Source organism: Podarcis pityusensis (genome assembly GCF_964106645.2).
Source record: "Podarcis pityusensis genome assembly, chromosome: 6".
Taxonomy (NCBI): Eukaryota; Metazoa; Chordata; class Lepidosauria; order Squamata; family Lacertidae; genus Podarcis; species Podarcis pityusensis.
Window position 1 is genome coordinate 58,829,206 of NC_138030.1, and position 25,622 is coordinate 58,854,827.

Here is a 25,622-nt window from a genome sequence, read left to right on the forward strand (position 1 = left end):
AACTGTGGCTATTTGATCAATATACTGCAATTTCCAGAAGTGGCTTTATAATGTGTGAATGTCCACAGAAAACATGAAAAGAAACAGGCAAGGAAATGTTCAGAAGATGGAATACAGTGCTATCTGAATGCAATCTAGGCAGGCAAGTGTCCACTCATTATTAGATCACGGAACTCTTCCTGAAATGCTTTTGTGTGTCCCCCACCCCCCGCCCACCAAAAGCAACAACAGCAAGTTTTCTTCACATGTGCAATGTATCAGTCTAGGAGCAATGTAGCAGCAGGTGATATCTTGAAAAATGCACAGTAGAGGCCAAAACAATGTTAAATGACTGTTATCATATCTTTTTGTGCATTTTTATTTGTTTTCTTTCTTTGCAGTCGTGGCAGAGAAGGTAATTTGGATTAGAGAGAGCACTGAAAGAGCAAGGAACTGAACACTTTCCCAGCATTCTATTTGGGGGGGGGGGGGCAGGGGAAGAGACAAATAGAATACAGGTATCTGTTTTTGCAGCCTTGGGGGACAATTTAAAACAGTTGATCAATGCATTAGAGATCACTGAAATGTATAACAGTTTCACTAGAGAAATGGAACTGAAGTCTGCACTAGATCAGGGAGCAAAAGAAACTCCTAATATACATTAAACTGGGGCAATAACTGTAATCGTGTAAGAAAATAAATTATTTTGGGAAATTACGGCTCTGTTTGCCTGTTTTTAATGATGGTGATCAACTCTTCTTTTGGAAAATCTGAATCACAGATAATGGAAGATAGTGAAATGTGTTGGTTCTTGTGCCGTTATAAAACTTTTGCATAGTTTCAACATTACTGATATAACATTTCAAAAGAACACATAATGTGGCTCTGTGAAGTTTTTTCTGAACACAAAATACTTTTGGAATTTGTAAATATTCTGAAATCAATTGAAGTATGTTAAACATATGCTGAATTTACTTCATTAGGCAGTGGCTCAATGGCTGGAATTAGATGTGACAGGGGACACATGTCTGTGGCTGAAAACAGCAGCTCAGCATCATGTCCTTTCCTCACCACACAGTAACGTTAAGTACTATAAACATCTCCTTTTGTTCTCCATCTGTGCTCTACTTGCTTGGCTTCTGTTTGTGGAGAACATGTTTTAAAGTACTAGAGCAAGAGTATGGAACCTTCTTTCTCAGTCTGAGGGCCAAATTCTATTCTGAGCAACATTCTGAGGACCACTTGTCAGTGGTAAGTGGAGCCAGAGGTTAATGTCAACAGACTAGCAAATGCCAATTTACCACTGTACACACACACACACACCTCTCTATCCTGCATCCAGACATGCAGGAGGCATTACAGTGGTACCTCGGGTTACATACGCTTCAGGTTACATACACTTCAGGTTACAGACTCCGCTAACCCAGAAATAGTGCTTCAGGTTAAGAACTTTGCTTCAGGATGAGAACAGAAATCGTGCTCCGGCGGTGCGGCGGCAGCAGGAGGCCCCATTAGCTAAAGTGGTGCTTCAGGTTAAGAACAGTTTCAGGTTAATGGACCTCCAGAACGAATTAAGTACTTAACCCGAGGTACCACTGTATCAGAGTTCAGGAACATATTCTAGTCAGGCAATACTTAATGTGTGAAGCAGGGTCAGGGGAGGGATAGGATAGGGGAAAGGTTCCAAAGGTGAGACCGAGAGGCATGGAAGGCCACATTCTGAGTCTGAGGCTCTTCAATTTTGTACAAGAGTGAGTAACTCTGGGATGCAGCTTTCAACAGCAGCCAGTATGACACATCACGTCCCGTTGCAGCCTTAGATCATATTCTAAGCTTATTTCTTCCCAAGTTACGTTCTTTTCAATGTTGTTTCACTGTAATATCCACATTGTTTTAAGTGGTTTCCACCACTTTCAAAGTATGATGGGAAATCTGATCAACTACAGCTTCATATTTGATCAACAGCTTCCAATCACCTGTTTGTTCAGAGAGGGAACAGGGTGGTTGCTCTTACTGCACCTTTATCCTCCCCCCAAAATTATGTTGATCTTATAGGCATTACTTGTCTTTTCCAGCATGTCATCATCACTCTCTTTGTAAAGGCTTTAATATATTACAAAAATACTAAGAAATCTGCCATAGCTATATTTGGACAACTTCAATCTCTTTGGAGATTTTTAGTCACAATTGTTGGTGCAAAATATATCTGTTATATTCATAATCCCTTAGCATGTTGACAGTTGATGCACCGAATATCATATGAGGAATTATTTTATTCTGAAATAAATATATGTATTTTTTTCTATGTACAATATGTGTAGGATTTAGCCTGTTCTTATTTGCTGAAGCATCCATGCTCATGTAAGCCACTTTGGGATTATTTGAGGGAGACGTAATGAAATAACCTCTTATTACTGAAGTTTCATTGTTCTCCAGATACCCTTGTGCAGAATAAAAATGACATAAATTCCATCCTTCCATTCTATAATCCAACATTATAGTGCCGCTGATGGATATTTTCAATTTGCCATAGAGTTTGAAGGATACTTTCAATTTGGTGTAGAAAATTGTTTTCGTTTGGAGGCCATGCCTATGCTGTTGTCCATATAAACTATCTGATAGAGCAGACATGCATCTAAAAGTAACTCAACAGGAAAGAGCTGCTCAAAATAGGACAGGACCAGATCGCCCGGGATCAGCATCTGGGTGCAAGTGAAAAAAAATTCTCAATAAGACTAGCACTCATCCTGCAGTTATCTTTACAGGTAAGCTGACTTCATCTCTCTGATAAATGGAAAGGGCAACTCAAATTTCAGTTAGTCAACAGTGTCGAAACTGTGTGTGAACACACAGGTTCTGTGCACCATCATCACTGGTAGGCAAGGTGTACACATTATGCTAGTGGAGCCAACCACAAGTCTTTGTTTTCTCCTCTTGCAGAAGTCTGTCTCAGGTCTTGTTTCCCTTACCAACTTTCCTCATGATAAATCTGTAATTCTTAACATTTATTTAATAGAGAGGTGTAGTTGGGACACCTTCCCACATGTTGAAGGAACATGTGACAGGTTTCATGAGCTAGCAACACCACACCCCTACTGCCAATGTGCCCACAGTCATGACCCCAGTCATGCATACCAATGCGCATGAATAGGAGTCATCCATGCAAGTCAGGATACTGTCCCAATCATAATCCCTCCTCACATGGAAGATCTCTAAGTGTATTAATTTATTTGTGCAAGATCTGCTTCTCATGCACACGGAATGCACAGATATTTGAGTCATAGCCATTGAGTGGCTTGGTTGTGGGATTGAGGATTAGCCTCACTACCTGCTCACATATATGAAGGAGAATCATCTCATTCTCCCCCCACTCCAGATTTGCAAAGACTTAAGAACTGGATTTGTCAATGACTCAAAAATATCACTTTGCATCTTAAAAGTTTAAATATGCAATAGATCAGTTAGGTAACTCCAGCAACTGAAAAAAGGGCTTGCTTTTGACTCTATGTGCCTCTGTTGTTTTTAAAGACAATGGCTTTGATCACGAGTTGCCTTTCATTATTATGCTGTTTCTACCTTCCCAGCCAACAAATTCCAAATAAGCCTGATGGGATGCAAACAAGGGCAGGAACCTGCCAAACCCTCCATTCTGTCTCTATCCATTCTCACACTAGAACAATTGAATAATATTTGTAAGGAATCTCTAACTCAAGAAGAACAGTTATCATTTTGCCGTTATTTTTGATACCTTTGCTCTACTAATGAAAGCTGAACTAGCACTAGCTCTTTTCTTTTGTAAAACTTCCCACTGGTGCCTCACATTCAGTTTTTGATGTACTATAACTATCACTCTGTAACCTCTCACTAAGTGGTGTTGCCTTCCAAGATTACTCTGTCACATTTCTTGCCAGCAAATTTTTCTTCACCTGAACTCTATTTTACCTCTTGTCCTCTGACTTTACTTTTGCAATTAATCTCTACTATGGAACCATGAAAAACTGGTACCCGGTGAAAATCAAACCACAGCCATGGTGTTTTTCTTTATCTATTTGGGCAGCAATAGCTTCAGAGAACCACAGACAACTAGTGAAGCATGGGCCTTCCCTTCTAGAACTTGGGCACTAACAACCACTTTATCACTATTTCAGGGATGTGGATAGCAACTCACCTTCATCATCAAGAGTTTAACAGGCACAACTAGGAAGCAAAATGCTTAACAAAATTCTTTCCCTCTGGATTTGGGATTTCAAATGATCTTTTTTTTGTGGAACAGTGCTGATGCATTAGCAAGCTGCCATTCCTAGTTTTGATTCCTGGATTTCAGCTGGGCATGTGCATTATGGCACAGTTTTCAGTCCCCCCTGAACCACGGCTTCTGATTCTGAAGACACTTGGCAATATCTTGATGTGATCACGCAAACGTGAGATTCCTTCTTGCACTGTGATCTATTCAAAGTAAATGTGCACTGTTGGAAGTTGCAGCAGGGAGGAAAAGAAGAAGCAATTTTGGTGTTGAAATGCAGCTGTGTCATTGTTCCTTTCCCCCAGCATTTTAACCAATGCACTTGTGAACATGTGCAATGATAACCTGAGAAACACAGGACTAAATTTGAAAAGTTCAGCAAGCTCTGTGTTGTACCAATCATGAAATTAATGTTCAAAATTCTCCAAGTTAAACTGAAAGGCACACTGAGTGGGAAATGGAGCACAACAAATCCATCAATGAAATAATGGAATGGAACAGGTGACACACAATCATCCCTATATACACAAGTAACAAAATGCCTTTGGCAGGTGGGAAAATACCTGATGCTAGGCCACGGTGGGAAGATTTTATCACAAAGTTTCACTGCCAGCACACCAGAAAGAAGAGTCAAGACAACCAGATATGAGTACAAAAGAAACAAACTAGGCAGATTCAACCAACATAACCAGATCAAATTAGGTCTGGGCAGGTGTTCATTAATAGATGGGGAAAATTTCTTCTCCCATCACCTGGGCAAGTTAACAGCTACACACTGTGTGCATACAGCAAGGTTTCCTAAGATTCCTCTGTCCTTGTTGCGCTTGAAAGAGCCTGACATGCACACCATGGCCCCATTGGGCAAGGTTCACCCCAATGAGTCCATCAGGCCAAAGAGCACCCCCAGCACCCCCAGGCCATGCCTAACAATAGTGACTAATGGATGACCACAACCCAACACTGCCTCAGGTAAATCTTGTCACCTGCCCGGACTACACGCCAATTAGCCAAATTGAAGGAGCAGCATTCCAGCAGACAAACATCACCCAACAATGTGGAGTTGACTCAAAATAGAAGACCCAATGCCAGTTTGGGTGTCCCAAAAAAGTCCTACTCAACACCTGGAAAACAGATGGCTAATCAGGAGGTTCACACTGCGAAAGGGTGACAGGGTGGGTGCCGTATAAAGAAAAAGAGGGGGGCAGAGCAGGCTTAAATAGCCGGTCACCACCTCTCCCCATTGGGCACAATAAGCCTCAGGCCATACCACACCTCTCCTCTTTCTCTAGGGGAGGGATGGTTTGTCAAATTCGCCCCACCACCCATACAGGGTGGGAACACCAATGTTAAACACAGTGTTGATCCTCTCTAAAAGTCAGGTTTTTAATTCTGTAGCATAAATTGGCTGTATGGTAGTTTCAATGGCTTGAAGATATTGTTGTTGTTACAATGCTAACAGAGAATCCACAGCATGCCAAAGTAAAGGAAGAGTAACCTCAGGACTATCAAATTCAACATATATGTAACTGGGCAATTATCAAGAAAGTCCAACACAGTCACATTTCACTTCAATGAAGGAAATTTATGAAAATGAGGGGACTGGTTAAAATGATGCTTAAAAAGTAGCTCTAAATTGGATAAATGAGTATTAAAATGGCAATCCCCATTCAACATAAAGAAATGTAAAGTGATGCAAAGCCTTTTATGTACAATATCACTTCATAATGCAGGTGGGGAATTGTATGTTTGAATACTTTTGTGGGGGGAAATGCTCCCTCCACATAGAAAAATAGTGTGTTGGAGCATGCAAAACTAGAACCTTTTTTAAAATATATATATATATATATATACATTCCAGCTTTCTGCAGGCTGAGAGTTTCTGATGGGAGGGTGTCTTAAGTGGTACAGTCCTGTGATATTGCACTACGTTATCTCTACTGACTGACTGTTCATCTATTTGTATTATATATTTAGTTGGGGGGAAGAACAGCCTTTACCTTTCCAAATCAGTTGTTATTTATTATTATTCTCTTTTCCATTCTAAGGCCAACCAGTGGATTTTTATTTATTTATTATGTATTTTGCTCTCCCCTATATTATTCTGTTATTATATCAGTTTTTGTATGTCAGAAAAGCCTTGGCCTGCAATCAATACCAAAGCCTGGAATATTGTTCCCGTATATCTCCATGGAGACAGAAGTAAATTCACTGTTGTTGCAATGTGTTAGGACTACATTTATCAATATGTAGGTCATGCACATAACCCGCAAGGAGATCACTGAAGCTATTTATTTAAAAGGTTAATGTGCTGACTGTCTCTGTATCCATAAGAACTCCAGTAAACCCTCTTAGCCCTGTGTCAATACCCTCTCGAAGTGGTAATAGCTTGACTCAAAATGTGAATTTCATTGTGACATCAAAATAAAACCCAAAGATGAGCCTTATGTCCTCAAGTGCCTCTGCATCCCATTAATCTGTAATAAAAGCTGTTGTCTTCATGTAACAGAGGGGAACTCTGAAATTCAAGGCTATGGATGTCTACAAAAGGAGACAGGCTGCAGCACTTTACCACAACTCATATACTTCCTCTGTGGAACATCTAAACATTTAGCTTTGGGCAACCTTTTATTCAAATTATCCTAGCTCCAAGTTTGGGCTCATGTTAGGAAGAGATTTAAGTTATTGGAAAGCAACCCAACATCTCTAGGTATGTGCACCAATGCTTAGCTATGTAGGAATTACAATTTGTTTATCAACTTTATACTGTTTCAATGCTTTACTGTATATTTATTGTATTTTTCTTCTTTGGTGATCACTTGTAGCCGAGTAAGATTGTCTTCCATAAACATGTTTTTAACAATGAGTCCATAAATGACTGTGGAGGCCAATTCTGGATACGCACATCCTTCCACAGTGGGGACATTGGTTTCCGGATGGGAGTTGATCACGGTGTGGATTTGCCAAGCATGCCTTCCTCTTAGCACGTTTCTGCCTTGCGTTCTGAGTTTGAGTGTCTTCAAAGCCCATGACACCTTTCGTAAAGGCTGTTCTCCAACTGGAGTGCTCGTAGGCCAGTGTTTCCCAGTTGTCAGTGTTTATACTACATTTTTTTAGATTTGCCTTGAGACAGTCTTTCAACCTCTTTTGTTGACCACCAGCATTACGCTTTCCATTTTTAAGTTGCTTTGGAAGACGATCATCAGGCATCCGCACAACATGACCAGTCCAACAAAGTTGATGTTGAAGAATCATTGCTTCAACACTAGTGATCTTTGCTTCTTCCAGTACACTGATATAGCTATTTTGTTATATATTTTGTAAAAAAGGAAGGAAGGAAGGAAGGTAAAAGGACCCCTGAACGGTTAAGTCCAGTCAAAGGCGACTATGCGGTTGCGGCACTTATCTTGCTTTCAGGCTGAGGGAGCCAGGTCATGTGGCCAGCATGACTAAACCACTTTTGGCACAACAAACACTGTGTGATGGAAACCATAGCACATGGAAACACTGTTTATCTTCCTGCCACAGCCTTATCTATTTATCTACTTGCAGTGGCATGCTTTCAAACTGCTAGGTAGGCAGGAGCTAGGACAGAGCAACGGGAGCTCACCCCATCACAGGGATGCGAACCACTGACCTTCCAGTCGCCAAGCTCATGAGGCTCAGTGGTTGAGACTACAGTGCCACCTGCGTCCCTAGATATATTATGTAACCCATTCTGGGATCACATTGTGGGTGGGGTGGGGAACAAATGAAGTGATGGGGGGGGGAATAGTACTAAGTGAATCACAGAGAATTTTGATAGCCAAAATGATGTGCAAAGTGGGTGTGAAATGCACAGAGGAGAGATTAATAAGTCGTACCATTAATGAATGTTTTACATTCCCTTACTGCTTCTTTAGGATTTTGTTTCCCTTTCATACCTTCTGTGTTGGAATGAGCTTTTATTTAGGTGCAACATTTGAGTTAGAAATTACGAACAAGGCTCACTGATGTTATTAGCGGAGATCAGGAACCCATGCTGGCTGGGGCTGGAGGGAGCTGGGGAGCCACAGGTTTCCCCATCCCTGCTATTAGTGTAGAAATTTTCTACTCAACTTCTTAGCAAATACAGATTTTTCATAGTAACACTTTTCACTCAACTAAAACAGAGAGAGGAAGAGACTTGATTTATGACTTCATTGTTTGCTGAAGCAGCCAGCAGATTCTAAACAATTGTTGGTGTTGTTGTGCCTATTTATAGTGCTGTCAGGCCCATGAACTACTTGCTCATCTATTCACTCTTATTGGTTGAGCACTCTAGCTCATTGTTCAACATCTTGGGAGGGCATTCCCAAGCAACCAGCATCAGCAAGTGTGCATATGTTAGGAAAGGAGACATTTTCTCTTTCCCGTGCCATAGTTTTCTGTCTCTTTCTCTGTGTGAATGCAGTTGTGCATATGTGTGTGATGTAAAAAAAAAAAAAAAAAACAACCCCTGTATGCATTTGTTGCTGTCATGGAAGAGAATGATTTCTATACTTACAGGTATGAGTTGGACAGATTTTCTACTCCCCTCATAGACTATTATTTGTTTCCATCTATGTGTTTTGGAGTGAAGTGGATAAACTCACTGTGGCTGATGACTACTGTGGTTCCACAGACAAGGCTGAGACATTTAGCATTTCCTGGTAATAAGCTCACAGTTAAAAAATGTGTAATTTCAAACCCTTAAGCCTAGAAATGATTGCTTTGAGCAGCTCAGAGGGCACTGCCAAACAACACTGCCTGTTTGGCATCCATTTAGTGCCTGCATGGCCCCTGATTGGGATAGAAGCTCAATCCATCTAGTTCTCCACACAATTAATAGAGTCCTAATTTGGGGGTTCTGGCCTTTTTGCTCAACCGTATTAGTCAGTATTCTATTGGCTGCATTTGGGTTATTGTTTCTTGCCTCCTTGTTTTGTTTTGTTCTTTCATCCCAAAAGAGGCATTACTCCTCCTGCTTTTAAGGTATCATTTTTGTAAACTGAGCCTAACAGCTTGGAGAAACTGTATGAATACCTTGCGGTGAGATGTGTTGTGCAAAATGGTTCCAGTCATTTGCATGTAACACAAAAGAGCTTTGCGGCAGAGATGCTTCTGAGAGGGCCAAAGTGGGGGCTCCTGTTGAGGCCCAGATGGAGTGGACCCACTTAATCTATTTTTTCTTATCCTTTTATTGAGGTCAGTTGCTACTGGGGAAGGGAACACCTCTAGAACCAAATCTAAGTGTGATAAGAGAAGGCCACCTACATGCGGTCGTCCTCACAGAGTGTCCTTCTCCCTATTTTTCCTGCCCTTAGAAATTAGTGGAACCGTTCGTTCTGATGGAGGTGGGAACCATCATTCTCAAGGCACAGCCTAGGAAATGTGTTGATAATTCTAATCTTCTGAAACACACGCATACTAATTAAATGGTTGTGGGGAGGGTACTTAACCCTTCCCATTCTCATCAATTCTTCCCATCAGATCCTCCTTTCCAGGTAACACCGCACCACCAATGTAGGGTAGTATCAGGAAAGCAGAGGACAACCCTGCCAAAAATTCTCCCTGGCAAGTACCCTCCATGATCCACCTACATACTCCTGTTATCGCCCAAACATCTACTTACACCCTGTGTCAATATCTATGCTTTAGAATGCAGTGAACTGCCTTCAAGCTCTGTTCAAAGCAAACAGCCCATACAATTCCAAATCCAATAGATGATCCTGGATTTAGAAATCATTGCCTTCAAACCATTAGGCTTTCAGCTCATGCTAGTTTCACAAATTGAGCAAGAGTGTAGCACCCAGAGCCAGTAGATGTTAGAGTTGTTGCAACAGAATTATTCATCTAGTCCTTGTGCAGAGTAGAAATTAATGCTTTCTACCACAAGAATGAGTTTCAAAACTTTACTGCAAAGTGTCTTAAACTAGTTACAAAGTAAACACTGGCAAAAATACAAAGTAAAACATTGCTCTTTAACAAACTAGCAATGTGGTCTCATCTGCTTTTTAGTTCAGTAACTTTCCTCTCTCTGGTCCCAAATAGAGATCCAGAGCAACTTGACTGTTCATCATCATGGAACTTAGCTTCGACCGCTGCTGCCACTGTTTGGCTGGCTAAAAACCAGTGAGTTATCAGGTTTCACCTTCCTGAGGTGAGAGATCTGCTGCTCATGTTTCCCGGGTGCATTATCAATTAGCCTAAAGACTGAAATGGAAATATCCATTTTTTCTGCCATCTCTCTCTGCCTAATGCAAACTTCTCTACTTTGCAAATGCAAACCTTTACATACGTTTTTAAACTTCACTGCATACAAACATTACATTTTATGTATATTAAACTCATTTCTGTAACAGTAGGTATTTGACAGACATACCACTCCTACAAAAGGCAGGAATGGGAAAATAAATGGCTTTCTCCATTGTGACTCAGTTGAGAAATGTTTTTGTTGCTTGTGCTACTACTCAAAACATCTCCAATTAATGCTGTCAGTAACTGTTTCACACAAGAGATTTATTTAGAAAAGCATTTGAACTCAATTAAGTTTTGCTGCACATGGATCTCTGAATGAATTTTTTTAAAAAACCATGTTGCTACTGTGGGAAATGCATTAAATATGCCTACTCCACATAAAAAAACCAGTTCTTTACAATGATCTCCACCAATTTAACACTAGCAAAAATTATTGTTTTGCTACATGTCAGGAAGCGTCAGTCTTGAAACAGAAATGCTACAACTAAAAATTATTATTAAATGAAACGGACTGCATGAAATCTAGATTATATTTTCCCAGAAGGGCCCAACTGTTATATGGGTATAATCTCTTGAGCACCCTTCCCAACCTGTCACTCTTCAGATATTCTGGACTACCATATTTGACTATGAGTTATGCTGGCTAGGGCTGATGGGAATTGTAGTCCAAAACATCTGGAGGGCCCCAGATTGGGAAAAGCTACACTGGTGTTTAATCATCTTGAGCCCTTCTTCAGATCCCTCTCTCTGAGGAAGGATCAAAGAGTGATGACAAGGAAGAGCGCCTTTTGAGTTGTGGCTCCCAAACTGTGCAATGTTCTCCCTACCAAGGTAAACCTGACAGCTTCAGTAACATGGAGTCAGCGGTGCTTACCATTCGCGTTTCTCAGTCCCGTCGCTCTCGAGTCCCTTTTTAAAAAAAACCTCGAAAAAACGTCGGAACCGCTCCAACGCTGCTGGGTAGCTTATCCCTCAAGGGTGTCCCCCTTGAGATTTTGGGGGTCGCAGTGCCTTTGCGTAGCCCCCCAAGCCCCCGTGTAGCTCGGAAAAGCCCTTCAGCGGCTTCTCCACGCTCCCTGCTGCTTGCGATCCAAACCAGAAGTCCTATTTGTGTTTATGTTTTTTAATGTGTTACAAGTCACTTGGAGACCTTTGGGCAGCAAGTGGCTAACAAGTCTAACAAATCATCACCATCGATCTTGCTAACTAGCACAATAGATGGTTCTCTCTTTTGTTAGGAAACCACTCATCACTCCTAAAATTGCTCAGGCCAGATAGGTAGGCAAACCCAACCCAAATCTTCCTCCTCTTCACTGAATGTCTTAGCATGCATATGCTGAATGGAAGGAAGTGAAAACAAATTAGTGCGCAAATCAACATGCCTGCTGCAAGATGTGCCACAATGTGGTTCAGTGGAGCTTGAGTCCACAAGCAGGCACCTCTCCAAGAGGTCAAAAACAAGTATTCTTCAGACCTGCAGTGCATGGCAAATGTAAGATGAAAAGTAGACTACCAACCAGAAAAGAGAACAGATGACTAACCTACGGTATATTATCAGAACACATCTTTTCCCAGTATAGTCAAAGTCTCAAAAGAACTTGGGAAATCATTTTAAATTTCAAGAGGCTGAAGTAAATCTTTAATATTTGATTCAGATTCCATAAATATTTACACAAATGGGCCTTCTCTGTGTATTACAAGCACACCAGAGGTTACACATTTTTAGAAAGTACGGCTAATAAAACCTTACAATTCCCTACCCCAAGGCTACTAACAGCCAGCTCCTTATCCACTTTCTCAGTAGACTCATCGCTGTGAATAGACAGGCAGCCAACTCATGAGTAGATTCATTAATAATTTGTCACCCCCTTGTGGTAGGATGCCTAATTTGTGGGGAAATGACCAAGAGTGTATGAGAGAGAAATTAATTAAGTCCCTGAGAACACTCCTTCAAATCCCTCTCTCCGCTTCTGCTAATAATTTTAGGAAAGGGTGGTGTAGGAACAGACTTACACCAAGTTTTAGGATTACAGACCATTTGCTATTAGGAACATAAGAAGCTGCCTTCTACTGGACAGGCCAGTGGTCCATCTAGCTCAATACTGTCTACACTGAGTGGCAGGAGACCTCCAGACAAGAGACACTCCAAGCCCTACCTGGGAGCTTATGCATGCAAAGCAGATGCTCTATCCCTGAGCTACAGCCCTTAATTAGTGGTGTCAAATATCTCCAGGATGCCAGTTAAAGTTCTAGAGAAGCCTATCAAGGTGTTTGCAACACAGGATTCACTTATAATACAGCTAATGGCTAAGATGAAGGTAGCATCAGACTAAAGCCTCATTATTGAGTTTTCATAGCCAGCTCAAGAAATAAATTCTCACCCTGGCATTTGGGTGATAGTGATGACTTGGTTGAGCCTTCTATATTGATATCTGCTGGACTGATATGAAGAAGTTTTAAACTCATTTTATTTATGTTTTATGGGAGGTATTTTTAATGGGGTGGTGGGTTATTGTCTTGTGAACAACCCTGTGTTTCTAATCAGATGAAGGCAGGGATCCAAAAACGAATCAAATAAAATCAAATCTCTTGGAAGAGACACTGGTTTTGCTCAAAAAAATTATTCCCATCCCAGACAAAATCTCTTTTGAATGTTTTTATTGGTTTGAGCATACACTGTGCCAATTCTACAGGAACAGCTCTGGTTGGTTCTGCCAAGCACTGCAGAGCTTGGGAGTAAATTATACTGCGGGATTCAAAATAAACCTGAAAGATGCCTTTGAATATTCCCTGTGTGCAGTTATAGATGAGTAGCAGCAGAAAGTTAAACTTCAGAAGGGAGAAAATAGGGCAACAGAGTATAGCACAAGAAATTGGGCCCATGTTACTTTAAAAGCTTTATATACACACATTAATAATTCACATAGTACCTCACATGTGCCACTTATTTACAGCCATAAATTTCATTAGGACATTGTAGTGGCTCCATAGGGCAAAGCAGTGAGCACTGCACTGTCTGAACAATGAAAACTCCGCCAGGTGAAAGCCCTCGATAAAGATTTAACCACATACACTCCTCTGAGAGTGGACTTTGCTCACATTTTTTAAATGCTCCTTTACTCTTACACATCTCTGACCCTTTTTATCTTGGATCACTTTAGGCCAAGTCTTTGTTACAGTCCCTGAATGTTATTACACAGCCGAGTGAGAACAGAAAAATAAGAAATACATTGCACTCCACTTTTCCTTCATGGCATCACAGTGTTATATCGCATAAACAATGCATATAAAACACTTTTTCTTTCCCAATCTAGCTGAGTCCATGGAGGAGCAGAAAAACTGCAGGTGTAAGTAGCCACATTTTTCCTGGTTGAGCTGGTCATGGGTTCAGAAGAGTGCAAGTGCAGTTCACAACCTGCCAATGTGGCAGAAGGAAAAAGTCCAGTGAAAGGAAGGAAAGCAAAAGCAAGAATTCTGGGTGGAAACTCCACTCAATCTTACGAACCAGCACCAGGGCTTAAGCAGTTTAAAAAACATCAACACAGCAAACAAAGAAGGAAAAGGGCTCTTGTTTCCAGAGTCACCTGGTTATTTCCCCAAACTCTTTCTGTTAAGTACTCAAGGCCAAACAAGACATGGTGCTAGTTACACTAACATAAATTGTGTGTAATCGGACAAGTCCAAATTAATGAACAAATAAATCAATGCAAGAAGTATTCAATATTGTTCAACAAATCACTGGGTATCAAATTACTTTAAAAAAACCCTGAAGGTATCTTTTATCCAGTATCTAACAAGAGAAATAGGGAAAAGCCAATTTATAACTACTGTGGAGCCTTTTAATTAAAACCAGACTTTGTATTGGGCAGCACTGGAAATCACCAGAACCCCCCATTGTAACAGAATGGTTAAGAGAGTTGTCTTCCTATCTAAACTTTTAGGGTTAGCCAGAATACACAACTGACACAAGATGACAGATTTATCAAAATATAATTATTTGCCAGTTATTAGAATAAGGCACAATACAAGACATAGCCATCTATTTTTTCCTCTGTTCCTTAATGGACTTAAAAAAATTAAACCATTGTTATGATTAATATATTGATATATTTATGGGTAACAAATTAACTCAAACCACCTCCATGCTTGGCTTGTTTGTATTTCTACTCTTTTTCTGTGGTGATAGATAATAAGTTGAAACATTCTTATCTTATTTCAGATAGCCTTTTAAAGTAAATCGCAGGCAGAGGGTTGATCCTGACCAGCACTGGGGAAGTGTGTGGATTTTGTTTTCCAGGGCACCAGATACAGGGGAAGGCATCATATTTTCCTCACAGTAGGAATTTGAAACACAAAGGTTACTATTTCACACTACTTCTTTTAAAACACACTGAAATGGGATGTGCTACAATTCCAATCAATAAATGAGTTAAAGTTCCCAATTATGAGGAACATACATAAACTGTTACTCTCCTGCTCGCGATTAATTTTGCCACAGTTATTTTGAGCTGAATAGGCTCCTTGTGCCATCTACGCAATTTGCTGGAAGAGCCGAAACCTCTTTATCTCTAAATCAAAGGCCTTATTTATTGGGAATAAAAAATTCCATTGAGTAACAAACTAGGTGATCACCAATACAACTTCAGGTGCCTTGCTTGCTAGATCCCATTGATGGCAGTTAATGAACCTGAAAAATAGACATTTTTTTCAAAATTGTGTCACACTGCACTAGGCTAGGGTTCATTTGTTGATGTATACATGATGTGACATAATCCGATGAAAAATAAATGGGGGAGGGGAAGAACCAACTTTTCTTTTTGCTTTTACTGCACAGCATGCTTTGGTATTTTATATATAGCCTAGTTTTTTTAAAAAAACAAAACACCTCCTTCTGTAGCCTATACTATCTGAATGAACACGATTCAAGACACTGATACTTGCACTTTCAGTGAGGAACATGATTAATTTGGATGCATCCTACTCCCATATATAGTGGGTGGTGTGCATTTTTCAATTCTATTTTCATGATGGGAAGTGATTGATAGCAGGAGCCAAAGTTTTCCATGAATGGGTGCATGGAGTGTCACAGTATGTACTAGAAAACTCTGAGAGAAAACTGAAGGCTAGAAAAGCATTAATGCTGAGATCTGTTTGTTCTAATAAGAATTGCACAGTATTAAGTTTTTCTGTTTATGGCACACTTCAATTTCCTGTGACATTATTTTATGAAGTTTACTGGAGTAAATATTACAAGAAGTGAATGGAACATTTTACTGCCAATAGAAATAAAGTCTGAAACAGCTTCTCTCTATATGCTTCATTTTATTCTTATTTGCAATTATACACAAATAATACTCAAAAAGAGCAATTGTACACTTCTTAAAGGTAAAGGTAAAGGGACCCCTGACCATTAGGTCCAGTCGTGACCGACTCTGGGGTTGCGGTGCTCATCTCGCTTTATGGGCCGAGAGAGCCGGCGTACAGCTTCCAGGTCATGTGGCCAGCATGACGAAGCTGCTTCTGGCGAACCAGAGCAGCGCACAGAAATGCCGTTTACCTTCCCACTGGAGTGGTACTTATTTATCTACTTGCACTTTGACGTGCTTTCGAACTGCTAGGTTGGCAGGAGCAGGGACAGAGCAACGGGAGCTCACCCCGTCACGGGGATCTGAACCGCCGACCTTCTGATCGGCAAGACCTAGGCTCTGTGGTTTAACCCACAGTGCCACCTGCGTCCCGCGTACACTTCTTAGCACATGTGATTTTTTTTTCTTTCATGCTGTTTCATTCATGTTTGCATACCAAAGAAAACCTGAAAAGGATGATTACATATAATTTATTTTGCAAAAAACACACCAGGTGCAAATATAAAATATAGTACGGTATGCTGTCTGATTTAGTTGACAATCACATAGCAGAACTGGTGCTTGATCCCAACATCTCTATGGCCACATTCCAATAAGGGCTCAGGTTGATAATGTGTGTCCAAAAAAAGGAAAGCATAACAATAAACAGTAAATATAATTGATATTATTTGGATGGAATAATTTCAAAAGCCTCATTTGTAAATATAATAAGGCAAAGAGTCTCTATGATTTATATGTGTTGCCCCATGCATTCAGTGAATATTGATCCTGATAATATTGATACTGGCACCTTTTTACACGCGGAGACTGTTTACATGATTAAAGCATGGAGAAGGCTTTAGAGACACACACATTCATGTGAAATGCATACGAAAAATATTTGTCCTTTGCCTCTTACTATTATTTCTCCACAGTTTGAATGTTTAAATTTCAAGAAGGCCTGTAAACATATTAAAGGTGAAGCTGAAGGTAGAGTTTGAAGGTAGAGTACAGCAGAATGAGGAGCAATAGATGGAAATGTTATATATGAATTAATAGCAACATGTCACCAAGCATTCCTTAAGTGCACATAAGTAAACAAGAGAGTCTGTAATGTAATCTGAAACATATTGATTCATTCATCCAAGTAGTCTCATGAGTCTGAAATAACCACTCATATGAGTTTGCCATGATTTAAAACAATTGTTCCATGAATTTTAATTACAAACTATAACTATCATTCTATAACCATTCTGGCTTGGATCCTATGCTGCTGCTCTGCTCACTTTAAGGGAAGAGGAGATTTCCACCAACTTCACCCTTCATTTGCAGCTCCCTACATGATATCTCATGGGATGTGGGTGAGGCTGTGGTCTAAACCACGGAGTCTAGGGCTTGCCGATCAGAAGGTCAGCGGTTCAAATCCCTGCGATGGGGTGAGCTCCCTTTGCTTAGTCCCTGCTCCTGCCAACCTAGCAGTTCGAAAGCACGTCAAGTGCAAATAGATAAATAGGTACCGATCCGGTGTGAAGGTAAACGGCGTTTCTGTGCGCTTCTCTGGTTTGCCAGAAGCAGCTTAGTCATGCTGGCCACATGACCCGGAAGCTGTCTGCAGACAAACACCGGCTCCCTTGGTCAGTAAAGCGAGATGAGCGCCACAACCCCAGAGTCGGCCACGACTGGACCTAATGGTCAAGGGTCCCTTTACATGATATCTCATTCCATTCCCAAAGGTCTCCGATCACACAGGCAGATTGAGGGCATAAAAGCTCCATTCTGCTCTATGAACATGAACTCTGTTCTATTCATAAAAGGGTAGTTAGGATCCAAGTTTCTGTTTATATAATTTAATTTCAGCATTTTGAACCTTTCAGAATTCATTCTCTTATGCTAACCTAAAGATGTGGAACAAATTGCTGCTGCTTGTTTGTCAGGAACATCCCAATTGGCTTATTGCCACTGCCAAACATCCATTGCTTTTTGAGAAGTCCACTTGACAATAAAAGTTGCTATGTTGTTTTGATACTTTTAAGGATTTTGTGATCAAAAGCATCTCTGGTTCTAAGTCCAGTATGCATCTCTTTACCATCATTACAGTCACAACTTTATTGTGGTAATTCCATCCACCAACTCACTATCAAAACAGCACTCAGCAAGAGTGGGAGTAAGCAAGCATACATTTTCAGTAGAACAGCAGTAGCTCAGAACCTGGGGCAATGTGGTACCAGAAAGGACAGGCAAACCATAGAGGAGATTGAAACACAGCCATCTCCACTGCTACAGCCAAACACCTTGGACTCGTCACAACTTCCAGCATTCTGAGTTAGGGGGACTCCAACCTAAGTCCACAAACCACCAAGAGAAAAAAAAGCATCTCAACAAGCCAGAAAAAAAATCTCTGCTAGAGTCTGTACTGATGCTATGAAGACAAAAAGACAGAATCCCAGATCTGGAAGTCAAAACAATGAGGGGACAACAGCCACAGTCCAGCTATTACATAAATTAGACCCAATAGGTCGACCTGCGATTCTCCCTCCACTCCATTTCCTGCATTTTTCTTAGATGAAGAGCTTAATGCTGCCATCCCAGATACAGGTTTGCCAGCCTCCTGCACTGAATTCAAAGACTGAAACTTGGGAGATGGGTGAGTGCTGAAGCCTTGACAGCTAAAATAGGTGGAGGAGGAGCCAAATGAAAGAAGGTAACAATGAAGACCTAGTACAACCCACAGGAGGCTTGGCCATAAATTTTGGCTCCCATTTTGGGGAAACTTTAGTCAGAACACCAACACATGTACATATGAAGTATTACTTCTAAAATGACACATCTTTCCTTGTCTTCCCCTTATGCAAGAGGCATTTCTCCCATTTTATCCAGAGATTCAGTGTCTATAGATGGGAAAGCTTTTGTTGTCAGCTTCTCTGAGTGACCTTGCAGGCGCAGACATGACACACTGTTCTAAGGAAGATTATTATACGTTTTATACTTTGAAGATCCAAGGTTAACACTGAAAACATAATATCTGACAAACACAGAAGATTTTAGTTAACTGTAATTAACCTAGTTATTTCAACAATAGTTGTGATTTGTATAATAAAGGAGCATGTGTAAAAATACAAATTAAAGGACAAAGTATTTTCCCTGAATGCTTGCATCAGCTGTGAATAGTGTGTCCTTTCACCATTTTGTAGAGGAGGGAGATTGGAGCAAAAGTGTTTGTCATTCAGTATAAGGTTATTACTTACATGGCATCCATATATACCCAAATCTGTTTACCTACGTGGCAGTCCAACATGAATTTCATAGCAATAGCACTTAGCAGAATCAGATTGGCTACCTGACACTGCAACTTCATCATGTTCATTATATGATTCCTGATTGGCAGGGATCAGTCAGGAAAGAAGAAAGCCAAGGGAAAACGTGAAAAGCTGAATCGACTAGCAGAGTGGAATTAATTGTTGTGAAGAGCAGTGGGAATGGTTACTTTTAAAGTGCTTTGAGGAAACATGCATTACATTTCTAAAGCATTCATTTCTTCTTAGACAACTTAACACTGGACAACAGAACAAAACAGCAAAGCAACAATACGTGCACCTATCAGGAATATAGCTAATTTTCTAAAACCATGAAGAATCTAAGTATAAATAGAACACAATCTTTACCAAACTCCAAAGTATGGGAAGTTCCTACCTTTCTTCTTTGAGTCTTTCTTTGTGCTGGTTTTAACAGCCACTTGAAGTTCTGTCTCAGTTGACATCCTATTATATCCTTAGTCCTCCTCACACAGATCCAGTATCTTGGCCAGGCTCATTTAGAACAACTCTCCAAGAGAATAACTCAGCTCCTCAGATACTAGAATGCAGACAGTTCATTTCATTCACCCTTTTGGAGTGCTGCAAGAAAAAGCAACATAAGGGTGGGTCATCTTCTGTAGAATCAGGTTATCCAAGAAAGATTAAACCTATGACAAACCATCCGTGGAGATGTAGTTATTAACACTCAGCTGAAACTGCTTATCCACTTTTGTGTTAATTTCCAAGGGTGCTGAAAAGTAGCTCCTGTATTCTGTGACCTTCAGCACTCAAGAACTCCTTTGAAGTTTCAGCACTCCTTTGTCCCCATGATTCCTGCTTCTGTTCTGTGCCAGCAGCTATGGTTCACTTCACATTTTGGTTTGAAAAGTGGGAATTAGGTAGGTTTTCATTCTTCCCTATCAATACCTTGGAATATCAAGCAATGCCTTCACTAGTATCTGTTTTCTTGCTTCACTGACAGTCTCCATCATTCCTGCACTCTAAACCCAAACTTCTCTGGGTAAACTGACTATAGTTTGCTTGACCTCATTTTTATTTCTGTTTCTTATGGCGTCCTCAGTAAGACTCAGTATTGCTAACCAGTTGTGTGTCCCAAAGTCCTATTCCTATTAGGATTCAATACAACTTGCAACTGAATCCTGACAAGACTCCCCACAGTTCTGCTCCTGACAATGATTTAGGAAACCCAGTTCTTTACAATTTAGGAGATTAAAGCTTCTCAACACTAGAGAATGATTTGACAATTTAAATCACTTATTGAAGCTAAGTCTATGAAACCACTTGCCCTTTTCAAATCCAGGCTCTTTCAACATTTTGAAATGCTTCAATAACACTACATGGCTATGCACAATTTGAATTGATTTAATATTCCTTTAGTGTGTCAGGGTTTATGTATGGTTCTTCTTAATGAGCTCTTCAGATCTGTATGTGAATTATGCAACTTTCAAGGACAGATCTTCAAAGTGTGCTCAATTGATTTAAAAGTATAAAGTTTCTGCCTCCTCTCCCAGAAACCCAAATAAATAAATCAAACTTCCAAAATAACACATAAACAACCCAAAATCAAACCGACCAATTTCTAAAATAGTTGGTGCTTCAGATGAGCTGTAAATTACCTTTCTGAACGGAAAATGGAAATTTAATCAATGAAATGAAGGAAGGCTCTAACTGCTATAAAAACCTTTACAAGAACAGCATTTCTAATTAGTCAAAACTATTTAGAAGCCATAAAAAAAAGTTTGGTCTGGATAAGATGAAGGCTTAAAACTTTGTCTATATGTATGGAGGAAAGGGTTGGGATGGGGAAGAACATTCCAATCTATGTGGATGAAGGAGGCTGAACAAAAGCAATACCAGCTCCCAGAAAATATTTAGAAGCAAATTTCTGCCAAAACATATAAGTGGAATATTTAGGGATCATTCTTGAACTAAAGTTCTTACTCCATCACAGCTTTCGCTCCCTGACATGAGCAGCAGAAAATGGAATTACTAGACAAGAAATAACATGCTGAAAAGATGACTGTAGAAAAGCTGCAAAAATGGTATGTCAGCAAATAGATCCCTTTCAAGGAATCAGGCCACAACCATGTTATTTATCTAAATTAATATTTTGTGCAGGAAGAGAAACCAAGGAAGATCAAATGTGTAAGCAGCACTTGATATTAGTCTTGATACTTGTTAAGGATGTCACTTGAAATGATAAAACTTACATACTGTCAAACTTTTTCATGACTTTGTACAAGGTCCTGAGTTGGGACAAATCAGAAAAACATGACTGAAGGACAACCTTTCAGAATTTAGATGCCAGGTTACAATAACAAAGTTGGCCAAGAAGTTGTCCTAAATTTGAAGAGTACAGTATGCCCATGATTACATATAGGGTGCCTGTAACAGTAAGTCCTCAGAATCTGGGCAACAAATATTGTTGAGAAGGGAAATGAAAGCTAAAGCAAACAGCACATGCAGATCATGCTGTATAAATTTAAGGGTTGTTGGGTTATTTATTTTTAACAGAACAATGGAGAATTCAGCTTCAGAAAAACAAGATGAGAAAACTTCAATAATAAATTTGGGCAAGGGAAATTTGGGGCATATTCTTAGTTTACCAGAACATATTTCTCAAATGAAATTGAGAAGGTAGACCCCAGGAACGTATTGTGAGAAAAAGCTGTTCACATCAGAATGGTTTAAGTCCTTTCACTGCCAAGGATTGTAAGCAACATTAGGGAACTTGCCTCAAACACTCAGCCCTAAAATGGGTATAATACTAACCAATTCTAATACTAACTCATGCAACTAATATTATGTGTGTGAAAACAATCAGGATTGCAAAAGTGTAATGAAAATTTAGAACACCTACATAAAATAGTTGTACTAGTGTATTGCTATAAAATTATAAAATTCAGACTTGTTACTGAAAGTAGCATTTTTATTACTGGCTTTCTTAAGGGAAAGTGACATTGACAATCATAGTTTATCTTGAGCTTGGGTGGAGAAGGCCTTTTTCCTTTCGATTAAGTCCTGTCTATGCTTTATTAAGCTGTACAACAAGATTGACAAGGGGAAGGATGCTTTCAACAACCCTCCCAGCCTGGATCCAGTGCTTTGTCTTTCAAGTTCTTTCAACAGAAGCGGAAGGAAGCTTTTCCCCTTTAATTATCATGGCATATTATTTCTTTTTAAGGAGCTGTCAGCTACACAGCATTCACTTAATGGGTCTCTCATTCAGATAATGACAATGGAACTGTTTCACAGGAGTAGCTGTTTAAACACAATATAAATAACCTCAATTTCTGGGGGCTGGGGTGAGGGGAGAAAGGTTGATTAAAACAAAAATATACTGATCAGGAATACTTTGTAGAACACATATAGCCCTAGCCTAAAGCAAAAAGAAGTGTTGTCAAAAAGCAGGGGAGGAAAATGACAACTACTGAAACTACTGAAACACCACTGGAGTTCAACATACTTTTAAGGGTTTATATCAAAGACAGCAATACAACTGTGATGCTCTGATATTGTTTGCCATTTAGAAAATATGCTTAAGAGATGGTATGGCAAAACATACTTCCACTGGGTTCTTTCAAATAAAAAAATCTTGAAAACAAATATAGACATACTCCAAGAACTTTTGCACTATCTCCATTGAAATATGGTAAATGCTGGCAATGTGAGATCATGTGTCCTCATTTGCATCTATCTGCCATGAAGTTCAGATATATACAGAACCAAAGCTCACAATAACTTGACTCAGAATATGAACTTGTTCATCTTACAGTGCTTGACTGCACTACAAACTGATCAGCAATCCCTCTGCGTGCACACCCACCCCTGCAAAAATTTCCCTCTTCAGCTCAAAATTTAAAACTTCCCATGATGTCTGGAATGGTACAGTGGGAACACCCCAGCCACCAAGAACTATGACCAATATAGTTTTTCATGCTTCCCTTGTCCTTATTAGATACCCTGCAATCTACATTTCCAAACTATCCTTGCAACTGAGACACTGTGATGAGCATAGATACCAGCATCTTAGGTACAAGTAGCACTGGACGTGGGGTAGGGACGTGGGTGGTGCTGTGGTCTAAACCACTGAGCCTCTTGAGCTTGCCAATCAGGTCATCGGTTCGAATCCCCGCAACAGGGTGAGCTCCCTTTGCTCGATCCCAGCTCCTGCCAACCTAGCATTTTGAAAGCATGTCAAAGTGCAAGTAGATAAATAGGTACCGCTCCAGTGGAAAGGTAAACGGCGTTTCTGTGCTCTGCTTTGCTTTCGGTGTTCTGTTGCGCCAGAAGCAGCTTAGTCATGCTGGCCACATGACCCAGAAAAACTGTCTGCGGACAAACGCCAGCTCCCTCGGCCTGTAAAGCGAGATGAGCGCAGCAACCGCAGAGTCGTCTGTGACTGGACTTAACTGTCAAGGGTCCTTTACCTTTACCTGCACCATATTTAGCATCCAAAGCACTGTACACCAGCAGTGATCAGCAGGGTGGCATTGCACACCTGGTTTTCTGACCTCAAGCCAGGACAAAATAAATATCCAGGCATTTGAGGAATTTTAGACACGCTTCTTGGCAACCCTGATATCAGTGGATGAGAGAGCTTAACTGTAACTGCTTTTACAATTGCTTTTAAATTGTTTCATTGCGGACATGTTTGATAATGGTGGTGATGTTACTACAAACACCACTTAATTAGTAAAAAACAAAGGAGAAGAGTATGTGGGGTGTGGTCCAGGGACCAGTGTGGGTACCGTGGGTAATGTCACTATCACCAAAGCAATAAAATCTGAATTTTGAAACTGAGAATTGAGGGGACAAACCTATTCGGAGTGCGTTTGGGGTCCAAAATCAAAAACAAGCCAGGGGTAGCTCATCTTTCACAAACCTCAATGAAACATGCATAGAAGAACTTCCTGTGAACTGGTTTACAAGTCTCATGTACATGCTCCCACACAAATTTATTTAAAAGCCAATGTCACGCCCTATTATCCTCTAAACAGTGCATATGAAAGCAAGGTCTTGACATCTGTAAAGCGGGGGTCAGAATAAGGTCGTGCAACAATGCATTTTTCCTTCCAACTGTAGGTCTTTGCATGGGTCATGATAGAAAAACGCTTACATATTTTCCACATTTCATCTGTTTTGATATCCAAATCAGAATGGCAAGCAGGCTGCTATTCAGAGCCACAGCTTTCATTGTCTCTGCCAATCTAGGTCATTGTTTAATTTCTTTTCCAAAGGGGGGAGGAAGGAGCACGTTTTATCAATGAGATGCCATTTCTGCTCTTCTGTTATTCTCACTGTAGTTTAAGAACCACAATCACATAATTAGTTTTAAAATGTTGTTTCTCCTCCATAACATTTCAGCTCTTGTGTTACACCACACTATTATTTATTACAAAAGTGTCCCCATGACTTAGATTTTCCTGCAGATTATATGCAATCTTCTTATTTTAACAAACATGAGAAGATTTCCATTCTCTTTCTGAGTGCACAGAGGAGCAATGCAAACAATTTCTGAATTAATTGGCTTTTAATTCTAAGAGAAGTACAGAGCTTATACCCTGAATGCATCTTATGATGATATAATACCTAGGAATTAATGAAGTAAACATTCGAAAACCCAATTAAATACAGTTAAAGTACTAGCAGCAGTTGTATTACTATTTGCTCTGCACAACTGATTAAAGGCTTCAAGTTTATTTTTCCACCACATTTCTAGAAATATTTTTATTTTAAGAATCAGTTGGCATTTGCACTAAATAAGCATTTTACAGTTTTCATAGCTTGGGCTACAAGACGCACTTTTGATTTTATTTGAACAAAAGCAGACTAGACAGGAGAAAATAGTTTTGTGGCCTGTAATATTTTGAGCATTAATGAGCTAACACACAGCTATCACTTGGGTTAAGAAGAGTTAGTAAACTAGAAATACATTTATACCTCCTCGCCCAAAATGCATCAATAGTGACTGCCACCTAAACTCTCCTGGCTAGAAAATAACACAACACAAGGAAAATATTGTATGTCCTATATTACACATGTACAATAGGACTTTTCTATCAACTGGTGCCCCAGATAGAACTGGTGCAAATATAGAAAATTCAGTTTATATGTTTTCTCTGGGAACAAGGAGAAAGAAGAAGCACACAAACAATTGAAAAGAAGCCAGTCAAGGAACAAAGTTGTGTTGGTGAGTCAATTAAACGCTAGAGTTGAAGTACTCAACGCTCAATGACAAGAATCAAAACAGCGTGCTGCTTTTGACCTGGTGCATCAACAGTTCTAATTACTGTACTGCAGGAAAATTGGGGGAACGGACCTTACAGTTCCTGCAGAAACAGTCTATTTTGGAGAGTTTCACGTACTGTACACTTAAAAGTGTGGTTAGTTTAAAGGGGGGAGGGCTGGTTTACACAGCACTTCACCAGCACCACACAAACATCTGAGTTCCTGGGGAATAGTTTACTGTTGCTTTGCCTCTCC

General features: G+C 40.0%; 1 protein-coding gene across 5 annotated transcripts in view; it reads right to left on the reverse strand.

Annotated features, from left to right (window-relative positions):
- The window catches only part of DAB1 (DAB adaptor protein 1), a 644,236-nt gene that overhangs the window by 113,992 nt on the left and 504,622 nt on the right, over window positions 1–25,622 (reverse strand). For all 5 annotated transcript variants that reach the window (XM_081011790.1, XM_081011791.1, XM_081011793.1 and 2 more), the window contains one exon: window positions 19,513–19,715. In XM_081011790.1, the coding sequence (XP_080867916.1) occupies window positions 19,513–19,579 (67 nt within the window). In that variant the 5' untranslated portion in view covers window positions 19,580–19,715. The remainder of the gene's footprint in view (window positions 1–19,512; window positions 19,716–25,622) is intronic.